Genomic DNA, 24,169 nt, shown 5'->3' on the forward strand with positions numbered 1-24,169 from the left:
TTAGTTTTGCCTGATCTTGAATTTAATATAAATGGAATCATATAATACATACTGTTTTGTCTCTGGCATCTTTTACACAACATTGTTGACATCCATCTATGTTGTTCCGTGTGTCAGGAATTTCTCTTTCATTGCTGAGCAGTATCCCATTATATGAATATATCACAATTTGTTTATTTATTCTACTTTTAGTGGAATATTCAGCCTTTTTGGGGTTTAGGCTATTAGGAATAAAGCTGCTATGAACATTCACATATAAGTCTTTTTGTGGAGTTATGCACGCATTTAAAAATTGGTGAACAAGAGGGTAGGGTATGTTTAGCTTTATTAGAAGCTTCCAACCAATTCTCCAAAGTGGTTGCACCACTTTATACTACCACCAGCAAGTATATCGATGGATCCAGGTTCTCCAGCACAGTCCTCTTCTTCACCAACACTTGACAGAGTCAGTTTTTTCACAGGAAGGAATTTCATACAGGGAATTAGTTGGTGCAAAATGGTGAGGGGGAATGGAGAAGCAGGAGTCAGAAGGCTGCCACTGGAGTAACTGAGTTCAACAGCACATTACCATAACCATGGTCAGAACTGAGGAGGCCACTGCTGCCACCCTCAGCTCCACATGGCTCTGTCTCAACATCTGGTTGATGCAGGAACATGCTGAGTCCGGCTGCTGAGACTGGCTCTGGACCTTGCATCTCTGTGTCCTTGCTGTCAGCATAAGTGACAGCAGGAAGATGGCCTCTGCCCCCGACCCCCAATCTCTGGTGGGGCATCTAATTGTCAGACCTTAATACTCATAACTCTAGCTGCAAAAGAATCCAGGAGAGACTTCCCTGGCGATTCAGTGGTTAAGACTCCACACTCCCAATGCAGGGGGCACGAGTTCGATCCCTGGTCGGGGAACTAAGATCCCACATGCTGCACAGCGTGGCCGAAAAAAAAAAATCTGGGAAATGCAGTTTCTTACTTTCTAGCCTCTGTCCAACATAGGAAAACACTCTAGAAGGAGGCAGAGGGAGCCAGTTGTATCAGTTGGCTTTTGCTGAGTAAAAAAGCTACCCCAGGGACTTCCCTGGTGGCACAGTGGTTAAGAATCCACCTGCCAATGCAGGGGACACGGGTTCAAGCCCTGGTCCGGGAAGATCCCACATGCCGCGGAGCGGCTGGGCCCGTATGCCACGACTGCTGAGGCTGCGCTCTACAGCCCGTGAGCCACAACTAGAGGAAGCCTGTGCACAGCAATGAAGACCCAACACAGCCTAAAATAAATTAAAAAAAAAAAGCTACCCCAACATGTAACAGACTAAAATAGCAACCACTTATTTAGCTCACAATTCTGTGGGTTGGTGATTTGGGGCTGGGCTTAGCTAGGTAGTTCTCATCTTATCTGAGCTCACTCATGACTTTGAAGTCAGTTGCCAATTCTGTTGGGAACTGACTGGCCTAGGATGGGCTCAGCTGAGATGGATCATCTCCGCCCATGTGGTCTCTCATCCGCCAGCAGGCCAGCCTAGGCTTGTTTTCATGATGGCTGGGCAGGTTTCCATGAGAGAGCAAAATGCTCTTTAGGCCTAGGTTCCAAATGGTACATCACTTCTGCCACATTCTATTGACCAAAGCAAGTCACAAGGCTAGTCCAGATTCAAGGGGAGTGGAAATAGACTCCACCTCGTCCAGAAGGTGAGGTAAATTCACACTGCAAGGGTGTGATTAAACGGTGGGTTGAAAAGTCAGGGTAATCTACCACACTAGTCCACAGCCCCCACCATGCCTCCCACTTCTGGAACTAGCTAGCAAATCCCAAGTACTCAGATCCATTTTTTGGGCAAAGCAACAAGATTCCCTGTACCTTCCCTTTTCTGTCCCTTTATTTTATCCTGTTTCTTAGGTTCCTTAACTTTATTTTCTAAATCTTCTAATTAATTTTTAATGTAAGGAATAACATTGAGAACTCATTCTTGTTGTCTGTTCTTCCTGCTTTTGCTTTATGGATGTGATATCTTTCTGAAGCTAATTACTAAAGAGAGCAATTAGAAAGCCTTCTTAAAAAAAAAAATCTTTTATGTTCCCTGCATGGTTTTCCTCTGAAACCATTTCTTGCTGTTTATTTAGTTTCTCTTTTATGTTGTAGGCTTTCCCCAAATGTCTGGTGAACTTTGTTCACATTAAGAGTGAGGCAATAAAAAGCATGAAGGAAGTTCTGCACACATCCATTGGTTGGCTTGTTTCTGAAAGGGCCATATGGGGACTGGCCTGTGGAAGAGCCCTACAGGCCAGAACATGAGGGTCTCACACATGGGGCTGTTCTGTTTCTTTAGAACATGAGCACTTAACTTGGTTTGGGACAGTGACTCCTTGGGCTGTCTGGTAAAGTCCATAGGCCAGAACAATGTTTTTAAAGGCATTTAAAGATACATAGGGTTACAAAGAAACAAAAGAAAACAAAACCCAATACTGAAATACATTAAAGTATTAAACAAATGTTTCAGTAAATAAATATGTAAATAGTGTCATGCAAAGATGATAATCTGAGGTATCTGCATCAATTCTATAATGATACTAAAACACCCAAAATTTCTTTTGGTGACCAAGTATCAGATCCTGCTAATAGCATTGTCACTTGTAGCCAACATTTTAAAAGGGAGGAAATTACAAAAGGCACACTTTAGGGGAGAGGTGATAGATGTGTTGATTATCTTGATTGTGGTGACTGTTTCATGCGTATATACATACGTCAAATCTCATCAAATTGTACACTTTAAATATGTGTAATGTTGGGTAAATACAGAATCCTACCAACAGAAAGACCTTTATGCACCAACACAGAGGGGAGAGAAAACACTATTATTGAAAATGCAATCAGTTTAAACCATGCAGGTACTTCACAATACACTACAAAGTCTCAGCAGCACTTCATACATTTTACATAATAAAGTAGAACAAAGAACAATTAAAACTTAATTTCAGATAGTAATTAGTGAAAAAGATGCATTTTTTTCCCCATCTGAATTGCAGAATCCCATGAATTCTGTCCATGAATCCCTTGAAAGTCTGTGGCTTCCAAGTCCCATCATTGTCCCAATAATGCCCAGACAATAACAATTTTTTCCTGATTCAGTATCCAACTTTGATCACCCATTGCTTTGAGTTGTCATGTTTTTTGATCTCCTTTAATCAGAAGCAGTTCCTCGGCCTTTCACTGCCTTGGTATTTTTAAAGACTGCAGGTCAGAATTTTCCTCTATTTGGGTTTGTTTGGTTTCATCCTCCTGATCAGATTCAAGTTAAACATTTTTTTTTTTTTTTGCGGTACGCAGGCCTCTCACTGTTGTGGCCTCTCCCGTTGCGGAGAACAGGCTCCGGACGCGCAGGCTCAGCGGCCATGGCTCACGGGCCCAGCCGCTCCGCGGCATGTGGGATCTTCCAGGACTGGGGCACGAACCTGTGTCCCCTGCATCGGCAGGCGGACTCTCAACGACTGCGCCACCAGGGAAGCCCCCAAGTTAAACATTTTTAACACTCAGAAGTGACACTGTCCTTCCTGTACATCAGGAGGCACAGGATGTCCATTTGTCCCATTACTGGGGATGTTCACTTCGATCACTTGATAAATGGGGTGCCCTCCAGTTTCTCCACGATAGATTTACTATTTCCTCATTTGTAACTAATAACTAATTCACTGAAAGGCTACATAAAAGTCCTGTTCCTCATCAATCTTTCACTGACTGGTTTTAGCATCTCAGTAGATTTCATAGATCTTCTTTGTATAGACACAATGTATTTCTAATTATGTCGGATCCTAGGTATTTTGTATTTTTGTCTTTATCCTGAATGAGATCTTGTCTTTCATTATATGTACTAACTCATTATTCATGGACATAGGAAAGTTATTTTTACTGATCATTTTGTTATCAACCACCTACCTTAGGACCTCTCCGGATCAGAGAAGGCTCCTCTTGCCCAGGACTTACTTTTTGTTTTTTGTTTTTTGCGGTACGCGGGCCTCTCACTGTTGTGGCCTCTCCCGTTGCGGAGCACAGGCTCTGGACGCGCAGGCTCAGCGGCCATGGTTCACGGGTCCAGCCGCTCCGCAGCATGTGGGATCTTCCCGGACCGGGGCACGAACCTGTGTCTCGTGCATCAGCAGGCAGACTCTCAACCACTGCGCCACCAGGGAAGCCCTGTTTTTTGTTTTTTAAGATTTTTTTTTTTAATTATCATTTATTTTTGGCTGCGTTGGGTCTTCATTGCTGAGCGCGGGCTTTCTCTAGTTGTGGCGAGCGGGGGCTACTCTTCATTGCGCTGCGCAGGCTTCTCATTGCAGTGGCTTCTCTTGTTGCGGAACGTGGGCTCTAGATGAGCAGCCTTCAGGAGCTGTGGCTCGTGGGCTCTAGAGCGCAGGCTCCATAGTTGTGGCACATGGGCTTAGTTGCTCTGAAGTATGTGGGATCTTCCCGGACCAGGGCTTGAACCCACGTGCCCTGCACTGGCAGGCGGATTCTTAACTGTGCCACCAGGGAAGCCCCTTACTTTGTTTTTATCACATGGATATTACAGGGCCACATGAGCCAGAGACCTATCAAAGGGTTTTAATGTCCTTTTGCTTCTGATTAAGTATCAATTACAAACAATGCCCAGACAGTAAATGCTCTGCTCCCAGCTCTAGCTGAAGGTGGAATCTCTGCTGGTCCAAAGACTTCTGGGCCCTCAAGCTTGTGTGGCTTGTATAACTAGGATGGATAAAGCCATCTCCAGGTGACTTTCAGAAAGAGCAGGAGTTCTGACCACTTTTTTACTCACCTTTCCTAGGGGCAGAAATCATAGGCCTGTAGTAACAGCCAATCATAACTCTAACCTCTTTCAGAACACTGAGGGGAAAGATCATTCTTATTCATTAATAGAAATGAGAAAGCAAGCCAGTGTAACTCATAACTTCTGAACACAGAGGGCCTTGCAGCAGGAAACTTGCAGATGCTACATGATATTTCCTTTGCTGCAACAAGCAGCTTATCACCTGGGAAAGGGACTTGTGATCCTGGGCAGTACCTACCTTGAGAGATAACACAGTCTTTTGTTTCTATCTGCTTCGCAGGAGAAAGAAAAAGTTGTTACTTGGTGATGTTGCAGAATCCTTGGCCCCAAGGGGCTTCTATAAACCACCTATTCATTCATGCATTCATTCATTCAATATGAATTCATTCATTCACCTGGCCTGCTATGTGCCAAGGTGTTAAGTATAATGTAGAAAACAAGAGACAATATAAACCCTCTTGGAGATTATAATCTGATGGGAAAAAGAAACATTAAACTATAAAACACATAAATAAACACATATAATGGGGGTGGGGTGAAGAAAGCTATTAAAAATTAGTACAGGATCTTCCCTGACAGTCCAGTCATTAAGACCCCGCGCTTCCACTGCAGGGGGTGTAGGTTCAATTCCCCACCAGGGAACTAAGATCCTGCATGGCACGCAGTGCAGTCAAAAAAAAAAAAAAAAGATACAATAATGTAAAAGTGTACTTAATGCCACTAAATTATACATTTAAAAAATGGTTACAATGGTCAATTTTATGTTATGTATATTTCACAATAAAAAGAAGAAGGAGAAACAGTTTTTAGTAAAAAAAGAAATAATAATAATAAAGCAGAAGGGAGCAACCTGGAAGTTGATGGGAAGCCAAGGACCAGGGGGAACTAGGAGTGAGAAGACTCCCTTGGGGGGAATGGTCAAGAGACTGAGGGAACACAAGTGTCTAACAATCAATCTTAAGTTTTTTGCTCGGTGATTCTATAACTCTCCTCTATCCCCCTAAACTTTAGTAAAAGTCTGCTATACTCAGATACCTGATTCTTTGGGGGCCTGCTATGTGCCAGGTGTTAAGTATAATGTAGAAAACAAGAGACACAATATAAAAGAGCATGTATTCTTTGCAGACACATCAGGGCAGAGAGAAGGGAGGAGCCACATGCACTGAGACCCAAGTGAGAAGGACAATGCCGCAAAATCAGAAGATGAGAACAAGTGATGGCCAGGAGACATATGATGTGCTGGGGCAGTACCGAGTATCCCACTTCAGGCAGGATGAGGGCTCAAGCAACTGGTATTGGAATACTGAAGGATGGGCCAGCTCCACAGGGGTGGAAGACCTCAAACCACCCAGAAGGCAGAGATCTGAATCACATGGGTGAACCTTATGAACTTCGTAGCCTGCAGGCTCTCTCCTACGTTAAGCTAAACTGAGTCCAGGGGTGCCATTGTGATGCAGTTCCTACCTCACTGAAATACAAGATTCATCTTCAGGGCGTGCTTTTTCTTTTCCTGCTTCCTGGGATCTGCCATGTTCAGAGGATTATGGGGGAAAAAAGAAAGCTATGGATGACAGGCAAAGGAGAGCCAAGTAGTGCACAACTGGCATACCTGAAAGGAACAAAAACAATGAAATACAATAGCTATTTAAAAATATAATTCAGGAAAATGTTTCTAAAATAAAAAAGGATTTCAATATACATTTGAAAAAAACAATGTTTATACTAAAATATATAGTCTAGTAATATTACTAGAAAACAAAGAATCTTTGGGGCACCCAGGCAAAAAGAGCAAGTATAAAGGCTCCAAAAAAATGTTTTTTAACATATAAGAACTCAGGAATATTGTTCTTAGGAAATTGTACAAAAATAGGGAATCAGAGAGGAAAAAAAAAAAAAAATGGGGCTTCCCTGATGGCACAGTGGTTGAGAGTCTGCCTGCCAATGCAGGTGACACGGGTTCGTGCCCCAGTCCGGGAAGATCCCACATGCCGCAGAGCAGCTGGGCCCGTGAGCCATGGCTGCTGAGCCTGCGCGTCCGGAGCCTGTGCTCCACACAGGAGAGGCCACAACAGTGAGAGGCCCGCGTACCGAAAAAAAAAAAAAGAAACTAGATTTTCTAGAAAATATCAACAGTGAAAATACTAAATGTCAGAACCCCTGTAGGATACAGCTAAAGCAGCAGTCAGAGGAAAATTCATAACTTAAACACTAATACCAATTTTTTTTTTCTTTTGGCCACTCTGCACAGCATGTGGGATCCTAGTTCCCCCACCATGGATCGAACCTGCACCCCCTGCAGTAGAAGCGCTGAATCTTAATCACTGGACTGCCAGGAGAAATCCGCTAATACCAATTTTGTAAAAAAGACTGAAAATAGAAGAATTAATAAGCACCCTTAAAGAGTTATAGATAAACCAAATAAAAGCAGAAGGAAGGACTTAATGAAAATAAAAGCACAAATTAATGAGTTGGACTTCCCTGGTGGCGCAGTGGTTAAGAATCCGCCTGCCAATGCAGGGACATGGGTTCGAGCCCTGGTCCGGGAAGATCCCACATGCTGCGGAGCAACTAAGCCCGTGAGCCTGCGCTCTACAGCCTGTGAGCCACTACTACTGAAGCCCATGTGCCACAACTACTGAAGCCCGCATGTCTAGAGCCCATGCTCCACAGCAAGAGAAGCCACCTCAATGAGAAGCCTGCGCAATGCAAGGAAGAGTAGCCCCCACTCGCCACAACTAGAGAAAGCCCATACACAGCAACAAAGACCCAACACAGCCAAAAATAAAGAAACAAAATAAATTTATAAAAAAAAAAAAAAAGAATCCGTCTGCCAATGCAGGGCACACGGGTTCCAGCCCTGGTCTGGGAAGATCCCACATGCTGCGGAGCAACTAAGCCCATGTGCCACAACCACTGAGCCTGCGTTCTAAAGCCCGCCAGCCACAACTACTGAGCCTGCATGCCACAACTACTGAAGCCCCCGCTAGCCGCAAGTAGAGAAGCCCCCGCTAGCCGCAAGTAGAGAAAACCCGCGTGCAGCAACAAAGACCCAATGCAGCCAAAAATAAATAAATAAATTTATTTATTTTTAAAAAGTTGAATGATTAGTACTTAGATGCTCATTTTATAATTCTAAGCACTTTTTTAATGTGAACTGTTTTACAGTAATTTTTAGTTTGCTAAATGAACTACAATATATCCACACAATGGATAAGAATAAAAAAAGAATAATAATACTATGTACTGCTATAAAAAGATCTCCAAGATACATTGTTAAATGAAACAAACAAGTGCAGAATCCTATATATAGTAGGCAATCTATTGTGTAAGAAAACCGTGCAAGCAGGAAGTAGAATAAAAATACACGTACGGGACTTCCCTGGTGGCACAGTGGTTAAGAATCCGCCTGCCAATGCAGGGGACACACGTTTGCGCCCTGATCTGGGAAGATCACACATGCCATGGAGCAACTAAGCCCGTGCGCCGTAACTACTGAGAGCCATGTGCCACAACTACTGAAGCCCACGCACCTAGAGCCCATGCTCTGCAACAAGAGAAGCCACCACAATGAGAAGCCCGCGCACTGCAGAGAAGAGTAGCCCCTGCTTGCCGCAACTAGAGAAAGCCCATGTGCAGCAACAAAGACCCAACGCAGCCAAAAAAAGTACGTATTTGCTTATATTTGTATAAAGAGAGATAGAAAGATATGTAGGAAACCTAGAAGGCTATTATACATTAGGGCAGAGGGGGAAACAGGGTAGATGAGGACAGAGGCAGGACCAAGTTTTTCAGTAAAAACATTTTTATCATTTTGATTTCTAAACCATGTTACCTGTTTAGAAAACAAAATTTAATTAAAACAATAAACATTTTAAAAATTCAAGTAGAAATTAACACAACATTGTAAAGCAACTATACACCAATAAAAATTGATTTAAATAAATAAATAAATAAATTTTAAAATAAATAAATAAAAATTCAAGGCTGGCCCAAATGGATTCACTGGTAGTCTGCCAAACATTTAGGGAAGAAAATATACCAATTTGCTAAAATCTTTTCCTGAAGATATAGAAGCAGAGGAAATACTTCCTCATTCCATGAGGCCAGCATTACCATAATACCAAAACCAGACAAAGGCATACAGGGAAACTGCAGACCAATATCACTCATGAACACAGATGCAAAAGTCCTCAACAAAATATTAGCAAATAGAATCCAACAATATGTAAAGAATTATACACCATGACCAAGTGGGATTTATCCCATGTATGCAAGGCTGGCTCAACATCTGAAAATTAATTAATGGCATCACATCAACAGACTGAGGAAGAAAAATCACATGATCATACCAATAGATACAGGAAAAGTATTTTACAAAATCCAACATCCATTCATGATAAAAATGCTCAGCAAACTAGAAATAGAGGGGAACTTCCTCAACCTGATAATGAACATCTACGAAAACCTACAAGAAACATCATACTTCAATGGTGAGAAACTAGAAACCTTCCCACTAAGATCAGCAACAAAGCAAGGATGCCTCGTCTCACCACTCCTTTTCAAATTGTACTGGAAGTCCTAATTAATGCAATAAGATCAAAAAAAAAAAAAGAAATAAAAGGTAAGTAAATTGGGAAGGAAGAAATAAAACCATATCTGTTAGCAGATGACATGACTGACTATGCAGAAAATCTGAAAGAATCAACAAAAAAGTCTTGGAACTAATAAACAATCATAGCAAAGTTGTAGGATATAAGGTTAATATGCAAAAATCATTCCCTTTCCTCTATATCAACAATGAAGACATGGAATTTGAAATTAAAAATACATTACCATTGCAGCCACTATGGAAAACAGTATGGAGGTTCCTCAAATACTAAAAACAGAGTTGCCATATGATACAGCAATCCCACTCCTGGGCATATATCCAGAAAAGAGAAAACTGTAATCTGAAAAGATACATGCACCCCAACGTTCATAGCAGCACTACTGATTTATTTATTTATTTATTTTTATATTTTATTTATTTTTGCCTGCACTGGGTCTTCGTTGCTGCGTGCAGGCTTTCTCTAGTTGCGGTGAGCAGGGGCTACTCTTCCTTGCAGTACACGTGCTTCTCACTGCGGTGACTTCTCTTGTTGCAGAGCACAGGATCTAGGCACGCAGGCTTCAGTAGTTGTGGCTCACAGGCTCTAGAGCGCAGGCTCAGTAGTTGTGGCACACAGGCTTACTTGCTCCGCGTCATGTGGGATCTTCCTGGACCAGGGCTCGAACCCATGTCCCCTGCATGGGCAGGCAGATTCTTAACCACTGCACCACCAGGGAAGTCCCCAGCAGCACTATTTATAATAGCCAAGACATGGACGCAACCTAAATGTCTATCAACAAATGAATGGATAAAGAAGATGTGGTATATATACATACAATGGAACACTACTCAGCCATAAAAAAGAAGGAAATAATGCCATTTGCAGCAACATGGACGGACCTAGAGATTATCATACTAGGTGAAGTAAGTCACAAAGAGAAAGACAAGTACCATATGATATCACTTATATGTGGCATCTAAAATATGACACAAATGAACTTATTTACAAAACAGAAATAGACTCATAGACATAGAGAACAGACTTGTGGTTGCCAAGGGGAAGAGGGTTGGGGAAGGGATAAATTAGGACTCTGAGATTAGTAGGTACAAACAACTATATATAAAATAGATAAACAGCAAGGTCCTACTGTATAGCACAGGGAAATATACTCAATATCCTGTAATAAGCCATAATGGAAACAAATATGTATATATATGTATAAATGAACCACTTTGCTATACACCAGAAACTAATGCAACATTGTAAATCAACTATACTTCAATGCTAATAAAAAATACATTACTGGGCTTCCCTGGTGGCGCAGTGGTTGAGAGTCTGCCTGCCGATGCAGGGGACACAGGTTTGTGCCCCGGTCCAGGAAGATCCCACATGCTGCGAAGCAGCTGGGCCCGTGAGCCATGGCCACTGAGCCTGCGCATCCGGAGCCTGTGCTCTGCCACGGGAGAGGCCACAACGGTGAGAGGCCCGTGTACCGCAAAATAAAAAAAACAAAAAAAACATTACTATTAACACCCCCAAAAATGAAATACTTAGATATAAATCTAACAAAATGTGTACAAGATCTCCTTAAGGAAAACTACAAAACTCTGATGAAAGAATCAAAGAACTAAATAAGTGGTGAGATATTCCCTGTTCATGGATAGAAGACTCAATATTGTCAAGATGTCAGTTCCTCCCAACTTCATCTTCATCTATTCAATGCATTCCCAATCAAAATCCTAGCAAGTCATCTTATACCATGCATAGCACCCAGCAGAGTGTCAGGGCCAAGGCAGGCTCGATGAAAGTGAAGCAAGCATAAGAAGTTGTGGTGGAAACCCGGCTCAGAGGTACTGGGGCAAAAGTGGGAATATAAAGAAAGGGCACTGGGCAAACTCGAATGATTAAAGAAACCCAGGTACTAACTGGGCATCTGGAACCACGGAAACCAGGGGCTCAGTGGCCTCGGGGAAGGATCTCACTCTCTGCCATTCTCTGTGTATCAGTTTCCTCTACTTGATGAGAGGAAGTAGCCTCACCTCAAGCCTCACCACAAGCCTCACCTAACCCCAATTTCCCACAGCTTCTAGGGGAATAGGGTCTCACCCTCTTCCTCAAGTTCAGTTTGAAAAATAAGCAGAAAGGTTTCAGACCACCCAAGCTTGAGCCCTTCAACCAAAGTCAGAGGGGCCTGTTCTTGTAAGAATACAGCCACTCGGCAAGGACCACCAGCCTGGAGTGAGGGAAGTAGCAGGCCAAGAAAGCAGACTTTACAGGGCAGGGGTGTCCCACTGGGGGCCTCTGGGACATTTCCAGTGGCACAGCTTGCCACAAATACAGACTGAGGTCCCTTTAGTGCTTCAAGGTCAGAGGGTGATTTGTGGCACCCTAGGATGGAGAAGGTGGCCTTGTCCTAGTAGTGATGGTGGTGACGGAAGGCATGGCATGGCTGATGGCCTTCACTGCAGAATTGGAAGGGCAAAACTCCAATCACAGGTGCTGCCTCCAAAGTGAGTGTGGGTGGGTTCTTCCTGGGTGCCGAAAGGGCAACTAATACTTGGCAAACATGAGACCAGGCCCACACCTGCACACTGACCACCTAGGAGGAGGCCTGTTCTGCCCATGCAAGAAAGCCATACCTCACAGGTCACAAGTAGATCGTGAAAATAGATATAACTGAGGTTTTATCCAACTGAATCATTTTAAACCATCACTAGGAGCTACTGAGTAAAGACTCCCGAACAGCAGTTGGGTGCCCCATCCATAACCTTTTGGGCCTGACCATGGTGCAGGCAGGCCCAAGGGCTTTTTGTGGGGGCAGAAAAAGCCAGGGAATTTGCCTTGGGACCAACTCACAATCAGACGGAAGGGGGTTCCAGACAAACACCCACAGTCCTTCACCCCTCAGGTGAGGTCATTCAGAGGTGACTGCTGTGTACTGGCCCCCAGGGGCACTTAGTGCACTTAGCTCCCTACCTACCCTTGATAACACACCTGTATGGTCTGCCACCCCTTCCAGTGCTTTCTGGGATCACCTCCAACATAAACTGCTTGTACCTAATCCTTGTCTCAGGCTCTGCTTCACAGGGATCCACACCAACCCACCACATTTTGGTAGAGGACGCATGTGCTACCATCCGAAGGAGGCATTTAAGGAGACAGAAGTGATGAGGGGGACAAGAGGTGGAGAACCTCCCAAGAAGTCTCTTGGGGACATACTTGACCACGAAGGCTCAGACACCCAGCTCAGAGTGGCACAGGAAAAGACGTGAATTAATCAAACTCACAGAAACAGAGGATGAAATCACACACTCAGTGCTTTTAATTCAAACTGAGAAGGACAACATCAGACCTCTCTCACCCACCACCACCCTCTCTCCCTGCAGACAAAGTAAGCCCATGATTATCTCATGGCTGCCAGTGGGCATGGGCTGGGACCAAAAGGAGCTATGGAGCCTCTCTGCTGAACAACTCACACCTTTGTGAACTGTGGTGGGGCTGGACACTGAGCAGGCCCTCGCTAACAAAATCCTTGATGATGGCGCCTAAGTAGGTGCAAAGGCAGAAGCCAGCTCCCTGACCCTCGAAATCTCAGAGACTGCTTTTGCACTGCGATGACTATGGGTTTGGAAGAAAGTGGGCTGAGTTCCAAGCGGCCGTTCCTTACTGCCCCAGCACTAGTGGCTGGTGGACTGTTTGGGGCTGGCTGGCAGGGATGGGAGAAAGTGGGGTCAAGGACAAGCGGGGCTGGCCCGCTGCAGCAGTCTGAATAAGTCACGAGGTCACTCCAGGCATAGGAAGCTCTGTGATTCCTCCTCTCTACCCTCTCCCCGGCCCCCTTTTCTGCCAGCTTGTCCCAACCATTTGTCCTGGGTGTGGCAGCACACCAGAGCTGGGAGGAGGCTGGGAAGGAGGCAGATGCCAAATTTTACCTGGCTGTATTTCCGTCCATCTCCATCCTCCCTCCTTGCCCTCTTAGGGAGTCCCATCCCATTGAGGGGTCAGCGGGGCCAGGCAGCACTGAATTCTTTCTCCAGACCCTGGACAAACTGGTCATTGAGGAAGAGCAGCTGACCATGGGGCAGGAAGCGGGTGAGGATGCCCTCGATGTAGTCAGCCCGCAGCAGGAGGCTGGCAGTGGGGACCAGCAGCCGGAGGTGCTCAAGGAGAAGGCGGGCCAGCAGTCGAAGCGTGCCCTCTGCCAGCAGCAGGTTCTCGTGGGCATTCAGCACCAGGGCGAAGCCTAATGAGAGCACGCCTAGCCACACCACTGTCCGAGGCTCCTGGAAAGGGTCCCCTGCTGTCAGGCGGAAGGCCCCACATGGGGACTCACGCAGGTGCACTGGGTCATCTGAGGACTGGGGCTGCAGGTCCACAGCAGGCCGGCCACATGCCTGCAACTGCAGCTGGCACATGGACTCCACCTGCCTGTAGAGAATAGGTGGGTCACTGACCTGTCACCCTCAGGACCACCCCTGGAGCTGGGAGCTGCCATTATCCCCATAACTAGATGCAGAAATTGAGCCCCAGAAAGACTAAGTGAAGTGACCTGCCCAGGGCCACAGAGCAGGGAGCATAAGCCCAGATGGGAATCCAGGCTCCAGCCTCCAGGCCCTGAACCATTTCACTCCATGTGGCCAAGAGAAGGCAGGTTCTGAACACAGCTCCTCGGGCTGGGAAAAGGCACCAGGGGATGAAGATCCTGCCCCTACCTGCTTCACAGAGGCCTCCTCAACATCTCAACAAGAGATGAGAAGCGGAGTAAAAGCTATGTCCAACCCAGGCTGTCCAACCTCTCCACCCTCACCCCATCCTGCAGCCCTCTCCAAATAAAAAAGAAAAACCTTGCACTTGGACATCCAGCTTTTGAAATTACTCTCTTATCTCTCATGAATCACCTTCCAATCTGGGCCATGTACAGGCTGCTCTTAAAGACACGTTTGGTTTTCTGTGCCACATAAGGGGGAGGAAGCCCAGCAGAACAAAGAGATAAACAAGAGGCTGGCCCAGGGTTGTCCCAGAGTGTTAATCCCCCCACCCAAAACACAGAGGGGCCAGGAGATTTTGGTACCTGCTGGTTCAGACTGGGTCTGGGAGGGGAAGGTCCAAGGTCAGCCATCCCATCTAGAACAGTGTTTCCCAACTGTACCCTGTGGATCCTGGGCTTTTGGGAGGCTCTTGGCGCAGATTCCCATAAACCACATTCTCTCTCCTCCTTAGAGATTCATAAAGCTTAAAGGCACACTAAGGGCCCTGAAAAGTCCTGCACTGCAAAGCATATTTAATTTGTACTGCTTACACTCAAATCCCAACTCTTTCACTTTCTAGATGCATAACCTTAGACAGGTTAAATTTCTTTAACTCTCTGTAGCTCAGTTTACTCATCTGTAAGGTGGGGATAATGTACCTACCTCAAAAGACTGTTTCAAAGATAAAATGAGTTCATATACACGAAATGCTCAGAACATAAAATGCTTAGTACATACAGGTCAATAAATGCTAACTACAAAAAAATTACCATAAATGCTAACTATAATAAATGATGATGATAATAGCATTATTATGTCTTTAACTCTTTTTCATATAATACTTGTGACAACTGTGGAAGACTCTTTGAAAGCACTACTCTAAAACTTTCTCTCTGCTTCTTAGTCCTCCTGTTTCTCTGGGCCCCCCAGAAAACCTATCATAATCAGTGTGTATTCAATGGGCTGGACTGTGTTACCTGGCCACGGCCAAAATCTGCTCCTTTCGGAGAAGCCTGTCCCTCTCAGCACCATGTGGCTGTGCGTCATTGGGTGAATTCTCGGTACCAAAGAAGCAGGAGTAAAGCACTCGGCAAAGGCCCTCCTCAGCCTTCGTGGCCCGCAAGGTGTGGATGAGGAAGGCATGGACCATGGCTCTGGGATGGATGCTACAGGAAAGCCAGAGACCTCAGTGAGATGAGTGCAAAACCCCAGAGGGGAGGCAACCACAGAAAGGGTCTGGCCTAGCTAGGCCTGGGAGTGTGTCTGGAGGCTGGTGTGGCTGGTCGCTGGTCCTCCTCAGTCACCCAAGACACACGCCCAGCCTCTGAATGTGGTCAGCACCAACTCTGTCCATAGGAGTCTAGCAGCTAAGATATCTTAGACAACCCCAAAGCCAAATCTACAAACAACCGGCCAGGAATCTTGAAAAATGTCAGTCATCAGAGTCAAGGAACACTGGGTAGCTGCTCCAGACTGAAGGAGGCCAAAGATAAAAGACAGTCGAATGCATCCTGCGATACCAGATAGGAGCCCTGGCAGAGAAAAAGGTAGTTTCAACATAGGGCATTACTAGGACAACTGGAAGCATTTAAGTACGGATTACAGGTTAGGTAATAGATCGATGTTACCTGATTTTGAATGTAGGAGAATGTCCTTGTTTTTAGAAAATACACACTGAAGTACCTATAAATATAGAGGTAAAGGGGCATCATAGCTGCAACTAACTTAATTGGAAAATTAAGTATACAGGAGTTCTTTATAAGAACAGTCTTGAAATTTTCCGTAAGCTTGAGATGACGCCAAAATAAAGACCAAGAAATAGTAATAATAATGGTGTTTGGCTCAGTGACCAGCCCGGGGGTGAAAGGCAGCGGGTAGACGGTAAGCAGATATCTGTAGCTAAGGGTAAATAGATCGTGAGTTTAAACTGGTTAAACAGGAAGGTTCGCGACAGCGCTTTGAAACCCGTAGCTCGGAGACCTCGACTGACCTCCCGCGACCCTCTACCCGCAATCAGAGCCGTCATCAGCCTTCGCCACCGCGTCCCCACCCCCCCCGCCCCCAACAGAGAAACGGTAGCGGCCAAGACATTTTACGTCACTACTTCGCGCAACCCTGTGGCGCTGTGCCTCTGGGGGACTGTAGTTGCTTGCCCCAGCTAGCCAAGCCTAAGGAGGGGGCACCCTGGACTGAGTGTGCCCTGCAACCCCGGGCCGCTGTCCTCGAGGCGAGACACTCACCTTTTCTTCCGTGCACACGGACTTCTACTAACAAGCCACTTCACTCGGCTAAAGGGGCGATATGGCGGTTGCGCAAGCCAGTAGCGGGCGCGCGCGCGAGAGTGACGCGCTCAGGGTGGGCGGGGCCTCACATCCCGAGCTGTGCTCTGGATTCGAGGCGTGGGTGGCCTTCTGACACCTGGACCTCGGGCTCAGGCAACTTTCACCGTCGGACCAAAAGCCCCTTGCTCCGGGTTCACGGCGCGGCCCACACTGGTCACTCACTGACTGGGTACGCGGGGTTTCCACTCGAAGCCCTAGACCAGTCGAGCCCCAGGCCACTTCCCCTGGCAGCCACGAGGGGGCGCCCGACCCGGTGCGTGGCCTTTCCGGAAGAGGCGGGGTCTGAAGGTGCAGGGCCGAGGTCTCCAACTGGCCGATATGCGTGGGAATCACTGTTAAAATTCAGGTTGCTGGGCTTTAGCTCCGGGAAAGAAGGCTTGTGGGGAAACGTGCGTATTTACGTAGTTGGCGGGGAGGGCTTCTGGGTTGTGGGTTCTTGCGGTGGGTTAAGACTAGGGCTCGGTTTGGAATGGAAAGATTAAAACTCTGGTCACCAGCTATGCATCCTGGCAGGTCAGTCACTTTACTGGGCTCCAGTGAAGCCCCATATTAGTTTTTCCTTTCACACTCCCACCTCTAACAAGCTCTTTCCTTGTCCCCTCTTTGAGGGAGGGCATCAAAAGTGTAGGGAAAGGACTTGTACCTTAAGCCTGAAAGGGCCACTGCCAGGTGCTTCCCTGTTAGAGTCTTGGCCCAGAGGTGTTTGGGGCCCTGCAAGATTTGTGTGGGCCTCATTGCCTGCCCTGGGCACCCCGGCCCCCCACCTCCCCACATAATCCTTTTACTTCTTGGCATGTGAACTGCTGCAACCTCCCCAGATGTGTTCTGTGTCTCAGAACCCCACACTGGGTGTTTCCTCGGCCTGGCCTGACCTTTCTTCCCCTTTATTAGCCCTTCAAAAGGTACTCAGACCAAAACCTAGGGGAAGTCTTCCTGCTAGACTGCCCATTAGCATTCAGCTGTCCCCTTTATATCCGTTGTGAGGGTCTGCCTATGGTGTTGATGTCTCCTATGGGGTACACCCTGGCTGTGGTGTCTAGTTTCGTTCCCCACGTCCATGCACAAGGCAGGCCTGGAGCCAACCCAAACACACTTCTTGGTGACTGAAGAAAGAAGGGCAGGGCAGCTCAAGCAGGGACCTTGGAGTGCAATCTGGGCCTCTCTGGCCATAGGACGTGGGCAGGGGGGGCAGTGAAGGGAGGCTAGAGGAGGTGGCCTTGGGGCTGGCCAGAGCATGTGGGCATTCTGACCACAGATGCAACACATATATGTATTTGTAGTGGAGGGGCAGGCCCAGAGACAGTTGGGCCTCAGCCACAAGGCTGGGATGATGTTGGCTCAGTTCCTGGTCTTTATCACTCTCAGCCAGGACTCATGTCTGCCACCTGATTACAGCAAAGAGCTGGCAGAGGGCACTGGTTGCTGGGGGCCAAATGGCATCCGGAACACAGTATTCTGGCCTGTGTCCACTCCTCAGGCAGTGAGTCTACTCCAGGTCCCAGGCTGCTGGGGAGGCCAGCCTAGTGTGACATACACAGAGAAGACAGCAGTGAGAAGCCGGCCTGAGCTTCTGGAGGTCAGTGGGGGACCCAGATGGAGGTGGTGTCCAGATAAGTGAGGCAGACTCAGATGCTGCCCCCAACTTTTGGCAGCCCTCAGCCAACTTGTGCCCCCAAGGTCAAAGTAATTTGCTGGGGACAGTGAGGCAGGAAGGAGCCTGGGTCCCCCGAGACGCTGCAGAGCCTTCTTGCTGAATGAGGAGCACATATTGCAATGTATTTATTTTGTTAAACCGCTGTGTGGGGTTTCTGTTACGTGCAGCCTAACTCAAATGAGTTAAGTGAGGCAGCATGTGAAGTGGGCAGAGTGGAGCCTGACATGTAGTCGGTACTCAATAAATCAGTAAATGTTGACAAGCATTAATGCAGAGGCAGGATAGGAGAAGGTGTCAGAGAGGCCTTGGTCAGTCCTGGAAAGCAGGTGGGGCCTTCTGGTATGGCAGCAGCTCAGAGGCAGGGCGATGGACAGGCTGAACTTCTGCTTCCTGGTATGTGCATGTTCATGTTTGCCAGCCTTTTATAGCAGTTACCCTAGAAATTGTGGCGGGGCCAGGCACACAGTACATGAAGATGTGGGTTTGTGGCTAGAGTGTGTGTGTGTGTGTGTGAGTGATAGAGACAGGAGAGAAGGAGAAAAATTAAGCACTACAATTCAGTATCCTGTAATAACCATACTGGAAAAGAATATGAAAAAGAATATGTATATTATATATGACTGAATCACTTTGCTGTACACCAAAAACTAACACAACAACACTAACACAATCAACTGTACTTCAAAAAAATAAATAAATAAGAGGCTGGCTGGATTTGAGGCCTGGCCCACCTGCCTAGCTGAGATGAGGGGCCACACCTTCAAGTCATTTCCCCTCCCCCTTCTCTGGCTGTGGGCAAAGGTGCCCATCACTCCACTGCCCAGCTCTGCTCTTCTCAGTGGCCTTCTGAGTTGGGGGGGTTGCCTGAAGCCCCTCACATTGACCCCTTCCTCACACTCCCACCCTCCATTGCTCTTCACTCATTTCAGGGTGAGGTCTGCCCCACAGTGGCAGGCAGCCTGGTGTTTGCCCCTTCCGATCCCTGTTGATGCCCACCATCAGGATGCATGTGGTGTCTGATACTGACTCAATTTGGACTACAGTTTCCATTTCCTACTCACCCAAGCCATGCAGGGTCCTGAATCACTGATGGGCAGCCTGGCTTGGGAAGCTCTGCTGCTTCTCCCAGACAACAGGACCAACCCTCAGGTCCTGCTTAACACACCTCCAGGGACAGGGAGCTCACTCCCCCAAGATAGCCCCATTGTTTTTTTTCTTTTTTTGGCTGCATTGGGTCTTTGTTGCTGCATGCAGGCTTTCTCTAGTTGTGGCAACCTGGGACTTCTCATTGCAGTGGCTTCTCTTGTTGTGGAGCATGGGCTCTAGACCCGCGGGCTTCAGTAGTTGTGGCTCGTAGCCTCTAGAATGCAGGCTCAGTAGCTGCAGCGCATGGGCTTAGTTGCTCCTCTGCATGTGGGATCTTCCCAGACCAGGGATCGAACCGTGTCCCCTGCCTTGGCCAGCAGGTTCTTAACCACTGCAACACCAGGGAAGTCCCCCCATTGTTTTTTGTTTTGTTTTGTTTTGTAATTTATTTATTTGGCTGCGTTAGGTCTTCATTGCTGCGTGCGGGCTTTTTCTAGTTGAGGTGAGCGGGGGCTACTCTTTGTTGCAGCGCGCAGGCTTCTCATTGCGGTGGCTTCTCTTGTTGCAGTGCACAGGCTTCAGTAGTTGTGGCACATGGGCTCAGTAGTTGTGGTGCACGGGCTTAGTTGCTCCACGGCATGTGGGATCTTCCTGGGCTAGGGCTCGAACCCGTGTACCCTGCTTTGGCAGGTGGATTCTTAACCACTGTGCCACCAGGGAAGTTCCCCCCTCCCCCACTGGTTTTTGACAGCTGGAAACGCTTATTGATGATCTTTACAGACCCCCGAGACCTCAGGCCAGACCAGCTGGGCCACCACCTACTTCTGGATAAGGGGAGGGCAATTAGATGGATTCTGCCAGCCCCAGGCAATGGATTTTTTGAATGTCTGATAAGAATGTTTAGCCATTTCTCAAATTGTAGAGAAGGAAACTAAGAGGAAGAGGGGATCTGCTTTACTGAGAGTCCAGGTGGGCTGAGCTCGAGTGGCTATGGTATGCCCTAGAATTAAGGAGACCAAAGTAGGGCAAGCCTTATACTTCCATCCCCCTCCACCTCCCTGGGCCATCTCAGAGATGGCTTGCCCTATGTGGGTCACCAGACGGCCTCCTCCTCCTCTGCCTGCACCAGCCCCCATCCACAGTCTCCTAACTGCTACTTTGGTGCAGTAGGACACCAGTCTCCTACACAGAACAGCTGGGCTTTTCCCTTGTAACCCATCACCCAGGGGCATGTCTATGGGCAGAAAGGGGCCAAACCCTCAGGTTAGCCCCTTTCTTTTTTTTTTTTTTTTTTTTGGTGCGCGGGCCTCTCACTGTTGTGGCGTCTCCCGTTGCGGAGCACAGGCTCTGGACGCGCAGGCTCAGCGGCCATGGCTCACGGGCCCAGCTGCTCCGCGGAATGTGGGATCTTCCCAGACCGGGGCACGAACCCGGGTCCCCTGCATCGGCAGGCGGACTCTCAATCACTGCGCCCCCAGGGAAGCCCGGCCCCTTTCTTTCAATTAAGTGTTTTTAGGCTTATCCTTTTTACCTGTCTGGTCTTGTAATCCCCACATTGGCTCTAAGTAATAAGAGCCATGGCAGACTCTCTCGTGGCACTTGATGTAGGCAGGCCCTGTTCTTAGTGCTTTACATACACCAGTTCATTTGATCCAATCCACAAGCCTTTGAAGGAGGGGCTTTACTATCCGCATTTTGCAGACGAGGCAGTGAGATCAAGTAACTTTCCTGATATTACACATGTACTGAGTGAGGTGTGCATGTCCATAAATTTCAGCCTGTTTCATCCCCTTCCTTGTGTGTCCCCTTCTCCCCCATCCCTTCAGGGTCACCACAGAGACTATTGGCCCACACCCTCAGCTCCCAGAGGCCAAATCCCAGCCCTGCTTACCCGCTATAATCCAACCTTGGGAGCTCCCTTCCCACCCTGGTTGGATGATCTCCTTCCCTGGTATTCCCAATCCCAGCTCAGGAGGCCCCTGCCCTGAGCCCTCCCCTCAGGGAGCCCCAGGCCCCATGTCTTGGCTGGGCTCCAGAAGGACTAGGCAGTGTGTGATTCGTCCTTTCAAACGGCTGCTCTTCCTGCAGGGCTGAGAGCCAGGAGGCCCCACGAGGCAGCTCTGGCCCAGCCACGTGAGACCCTTTCCCCTCCGGCTGCCCCAGGCCCAGCTGACTCAGAGCCTGGCAGCTTCAGTCACCACCCCTCCCACGGGGTATGTGTGCTGGTATGGACTGGGTGGGGAGGAAGCAATCCTAGCAGCACTGCTCGGCACCCACGTTCTCATGTGGGTTGGGTGGGAATGCTTCTTAGCTTCTGTCCCATAACCAACTGTCTACTTTGAACAATAGGCTGAATAACTTCATGTCATCCAACATTCTCTCAAGGCATGAATTTTAAGGCTGTAGAACAGCAACTTCTCCATCATTGCTCAACTTCCCTCTCCTGATTGTTTCCAGATTCCACATGGCTATAGACCTCCTTGTCTAAACATCCTTCCTTTCTGTACCACCAACAGTTTTATTGCTTCTGGAAAGTAGGGTGCCTGTGTGTTCAATTCCAGGGATAAAGACTTTTTAAAAATCATGTTTTCTAGGTGGTTGTGAGCTATTGTCACTGGAAGACTCAAGCCAGTGATCTACAGTCAGTTAACTCCAAAGAGTCACTTTAACTTTTTTCAGAATCTGACTTGAGAGACAATTAAGACTAAGATCAGTATTTCAACGTAGGAGAATCAGAAAACAGGCTGGAACTCCTGCTACTGCCACATCACAGCATGTAGGTTCAGCACTTGACAGTTAACAGAGCTTTTTGCTATAAATAACCACATTTTCTGGTTGAGAGAGAAATTAAAATTTACCCATCTTAATGAAAATATGGAGCAACAGAACTCTCAGACACTGCTGGTAGGAAGGTAAGTTGGTATAGCAACCTTGGAGAACTATGTGGAAAACACACATGCTACAAGCCAGCAATTCCACTCCTGGTATAGTTCCACCACAATTTGAAATAGTCCCAAATTATTAATTGAGGGCAAAATGAAAATGTTCTATATCTTAATCGTGGTGGCAGTTACCAAACTGTGCATTCGTCAAAACTCACTGAACTATATACACAAGAGGGTAAATTTTACCTTAATTTTTAAAAGATTTAAAGGCCAGGGAATTCCCTGGTGGTCCAATGGTTAGGACTTGGCACTTTCGCTGCCGGGAAAGTGGGTTCAATCCCTGATCAGGGAACTAAGATCCTGGAAGACATATGGCATGGCAAAAATAAGTAAATAAAAGCCAGAAGAAAAAAGTAGAATGAATAATTCAATTTAAGAATATATCCATATAGCTGATTTACTTTGTTATAAAGCAGAAACTAACACACCATTGTAAAGCAGTTATACTCCAATAAAGATGTTAAAAAAAGTCCAAAAAAAATTTCCCAGCATTGACTATTGCCTTTTAAAAATTATTTGCAAATCTTCTAAGCAAAAAGGAATATCCCACAATTAAAAAAAAAAAGAATATATCCATATAATGGAATACTACAAAGCAATGAACAAGAATAACTCTTGCTAAAAGAAACATGATGAATCTCAAAATCATTATGCTGGGTGAAAAAAGCCAGACACAAAAGAGTATGATTTCATATCTATGAAGCTCAAGAACAGGCAAAACTAATCTACCATGATAGAGGTCAAACTAGTGGTGACCACAGAGTGTGGGTAACTAGGAGGGAGCAGGAGGGAGCCTCCTGGGATGCTAGAAATGTCGACATCTTGAGCCGTATGGTACCTCCTGACATCTGTGCTTTATGCTTAAGATGTGTACCTTTGAGGAAATGTCAATCTTTACCCAATTTAAAAAGAAAACTTTTAAATTGTCATTGCAAGTTATCTTGCAAAGTTATGAGCAAATCCGATAATGCCCAGTGCCCAGTGATGCCTCCTGACTCTGCCAGGCCTGGCACAGGCTCCTTACTTGGGCCCTGCCCTGCACAGCTCTTTGTGAGTTGGCTGCACGTGGCTGCTCCCAGGCTCCTAGCCAGAGGTGGGAATTACTGCCCCACCTTGGCCCAAGTAAAACAACCTTTAAAACTGGCTGGCAGCCCAGTATTTTAAACCACTTCCTTGACTGATCCACTCCTCTTTATGAGCATCCAGGAATAAAGTTATAGCTTCTTTTCCTGGTGTAACAGGGGGTTGCAGCACCTCTGCCCCATCCCCGAAATTCCCAGGGGCAGGGAGGTCTTGGCCAGACCGGAATTGGAGAGGCGAACCCTGGCGCCCCCTCTACCGGACCCAGGCCCGGACCTCCCTCAAGGTAGATGTCAGCACCAGGGCCTTCTCTCAGGGAAGAGTTTCATCCTCGCTTGACCAGGGTCCCTTCCTTGCCTTCCTCTTTCTTCTGTTTCCCCTGCAAAATGAGCTGAATACTGACCTGGTGTGCGTAGAAGACACTAGGTAAAAGTGTCTGGAGCAGACAGACAGCAGCTATGACTCTGATGGGTTATGAGCGGGGCAGATGTGGCTGCAGCTGTCAGCACCTGGCACAGTCTGGGCAGTGTTAGACGCTCAGCACCCATTACTTTCTCCTCCCCATGTGGCCTGATCCAGATGGACAGAGTGGTAAGAGGACTCTCAGAGCAGAAGCCAGGCAGCCTAGCCCCACCACCTTGGCCCTCTGGGCCAGAGGTAGGAGGTGAGTGGGAGAGTCCTGGGCAGCTGTAATACCTGCTCTGCTTGTATCTGTTGTGTAACCTGGGGTAAGTGAGTGCCCTCTGAGCATCCAGCTGCCTTCCTCCTCATAAAACCAGACCACTTGAGCCCTCAGGGTGGTACAGGCAAGTCTCAGCATAACCGTGCCCAGGACTCACTCTCTCCCCTCCCTCTACTTCTCCCTCTTTCTCAGGCGTCTGCACAGATATTTTCCTTTATCTGGGGCAAATCCT

General features: G+C 47.1%; 1 protein-coding gene across 1 annotated transcript; it reads right to left on the minus strand.

Annotated features, from left to right (window-relative positions):
* Positions 1-12,782: 12,782 nt before the first annotated feature.
* On the minus strand, positions 12,783-16,461 carry AP5S1 (adaptor related protein complex 5 subunit sigma 1). The gene is made up of 3 exons (XM_082856577.1): positions 16,389-16,461; positions 15,126-15,314; positions 12,783-13,828 (listed from the first exon to the last, which is right to left on the minus strand). Exons 2-3 carry the CDS (start codon positions 15,296-15,298, stop codon positions 13,402-13,404), a joined length of 600 nt encoding a protein of 199 aa, XP_082712703.1. The 5' UTR covers positions 15,299-15,314; positions 16,389-16,461; the 3' UTR covers positions 12,783-13,401.
* Between the last annotated feature and the right edge of the window lie 7,708 nt (positions 16,462-24,169).

The sequence above is a fragment of the Leucopleurus acutus genome (assembly GCF_964270905.1).
Source record: "Leucopleurus acutus genome assembly, chromosome: 16".
NCBI classification, from domain to species: domain Eukaryota; kingdom Metazoa; phylum Chordata; class Mammalia; order Artiodactyla; family Delphinidae; genus Leucopleurus; species Leucopleurus acutus.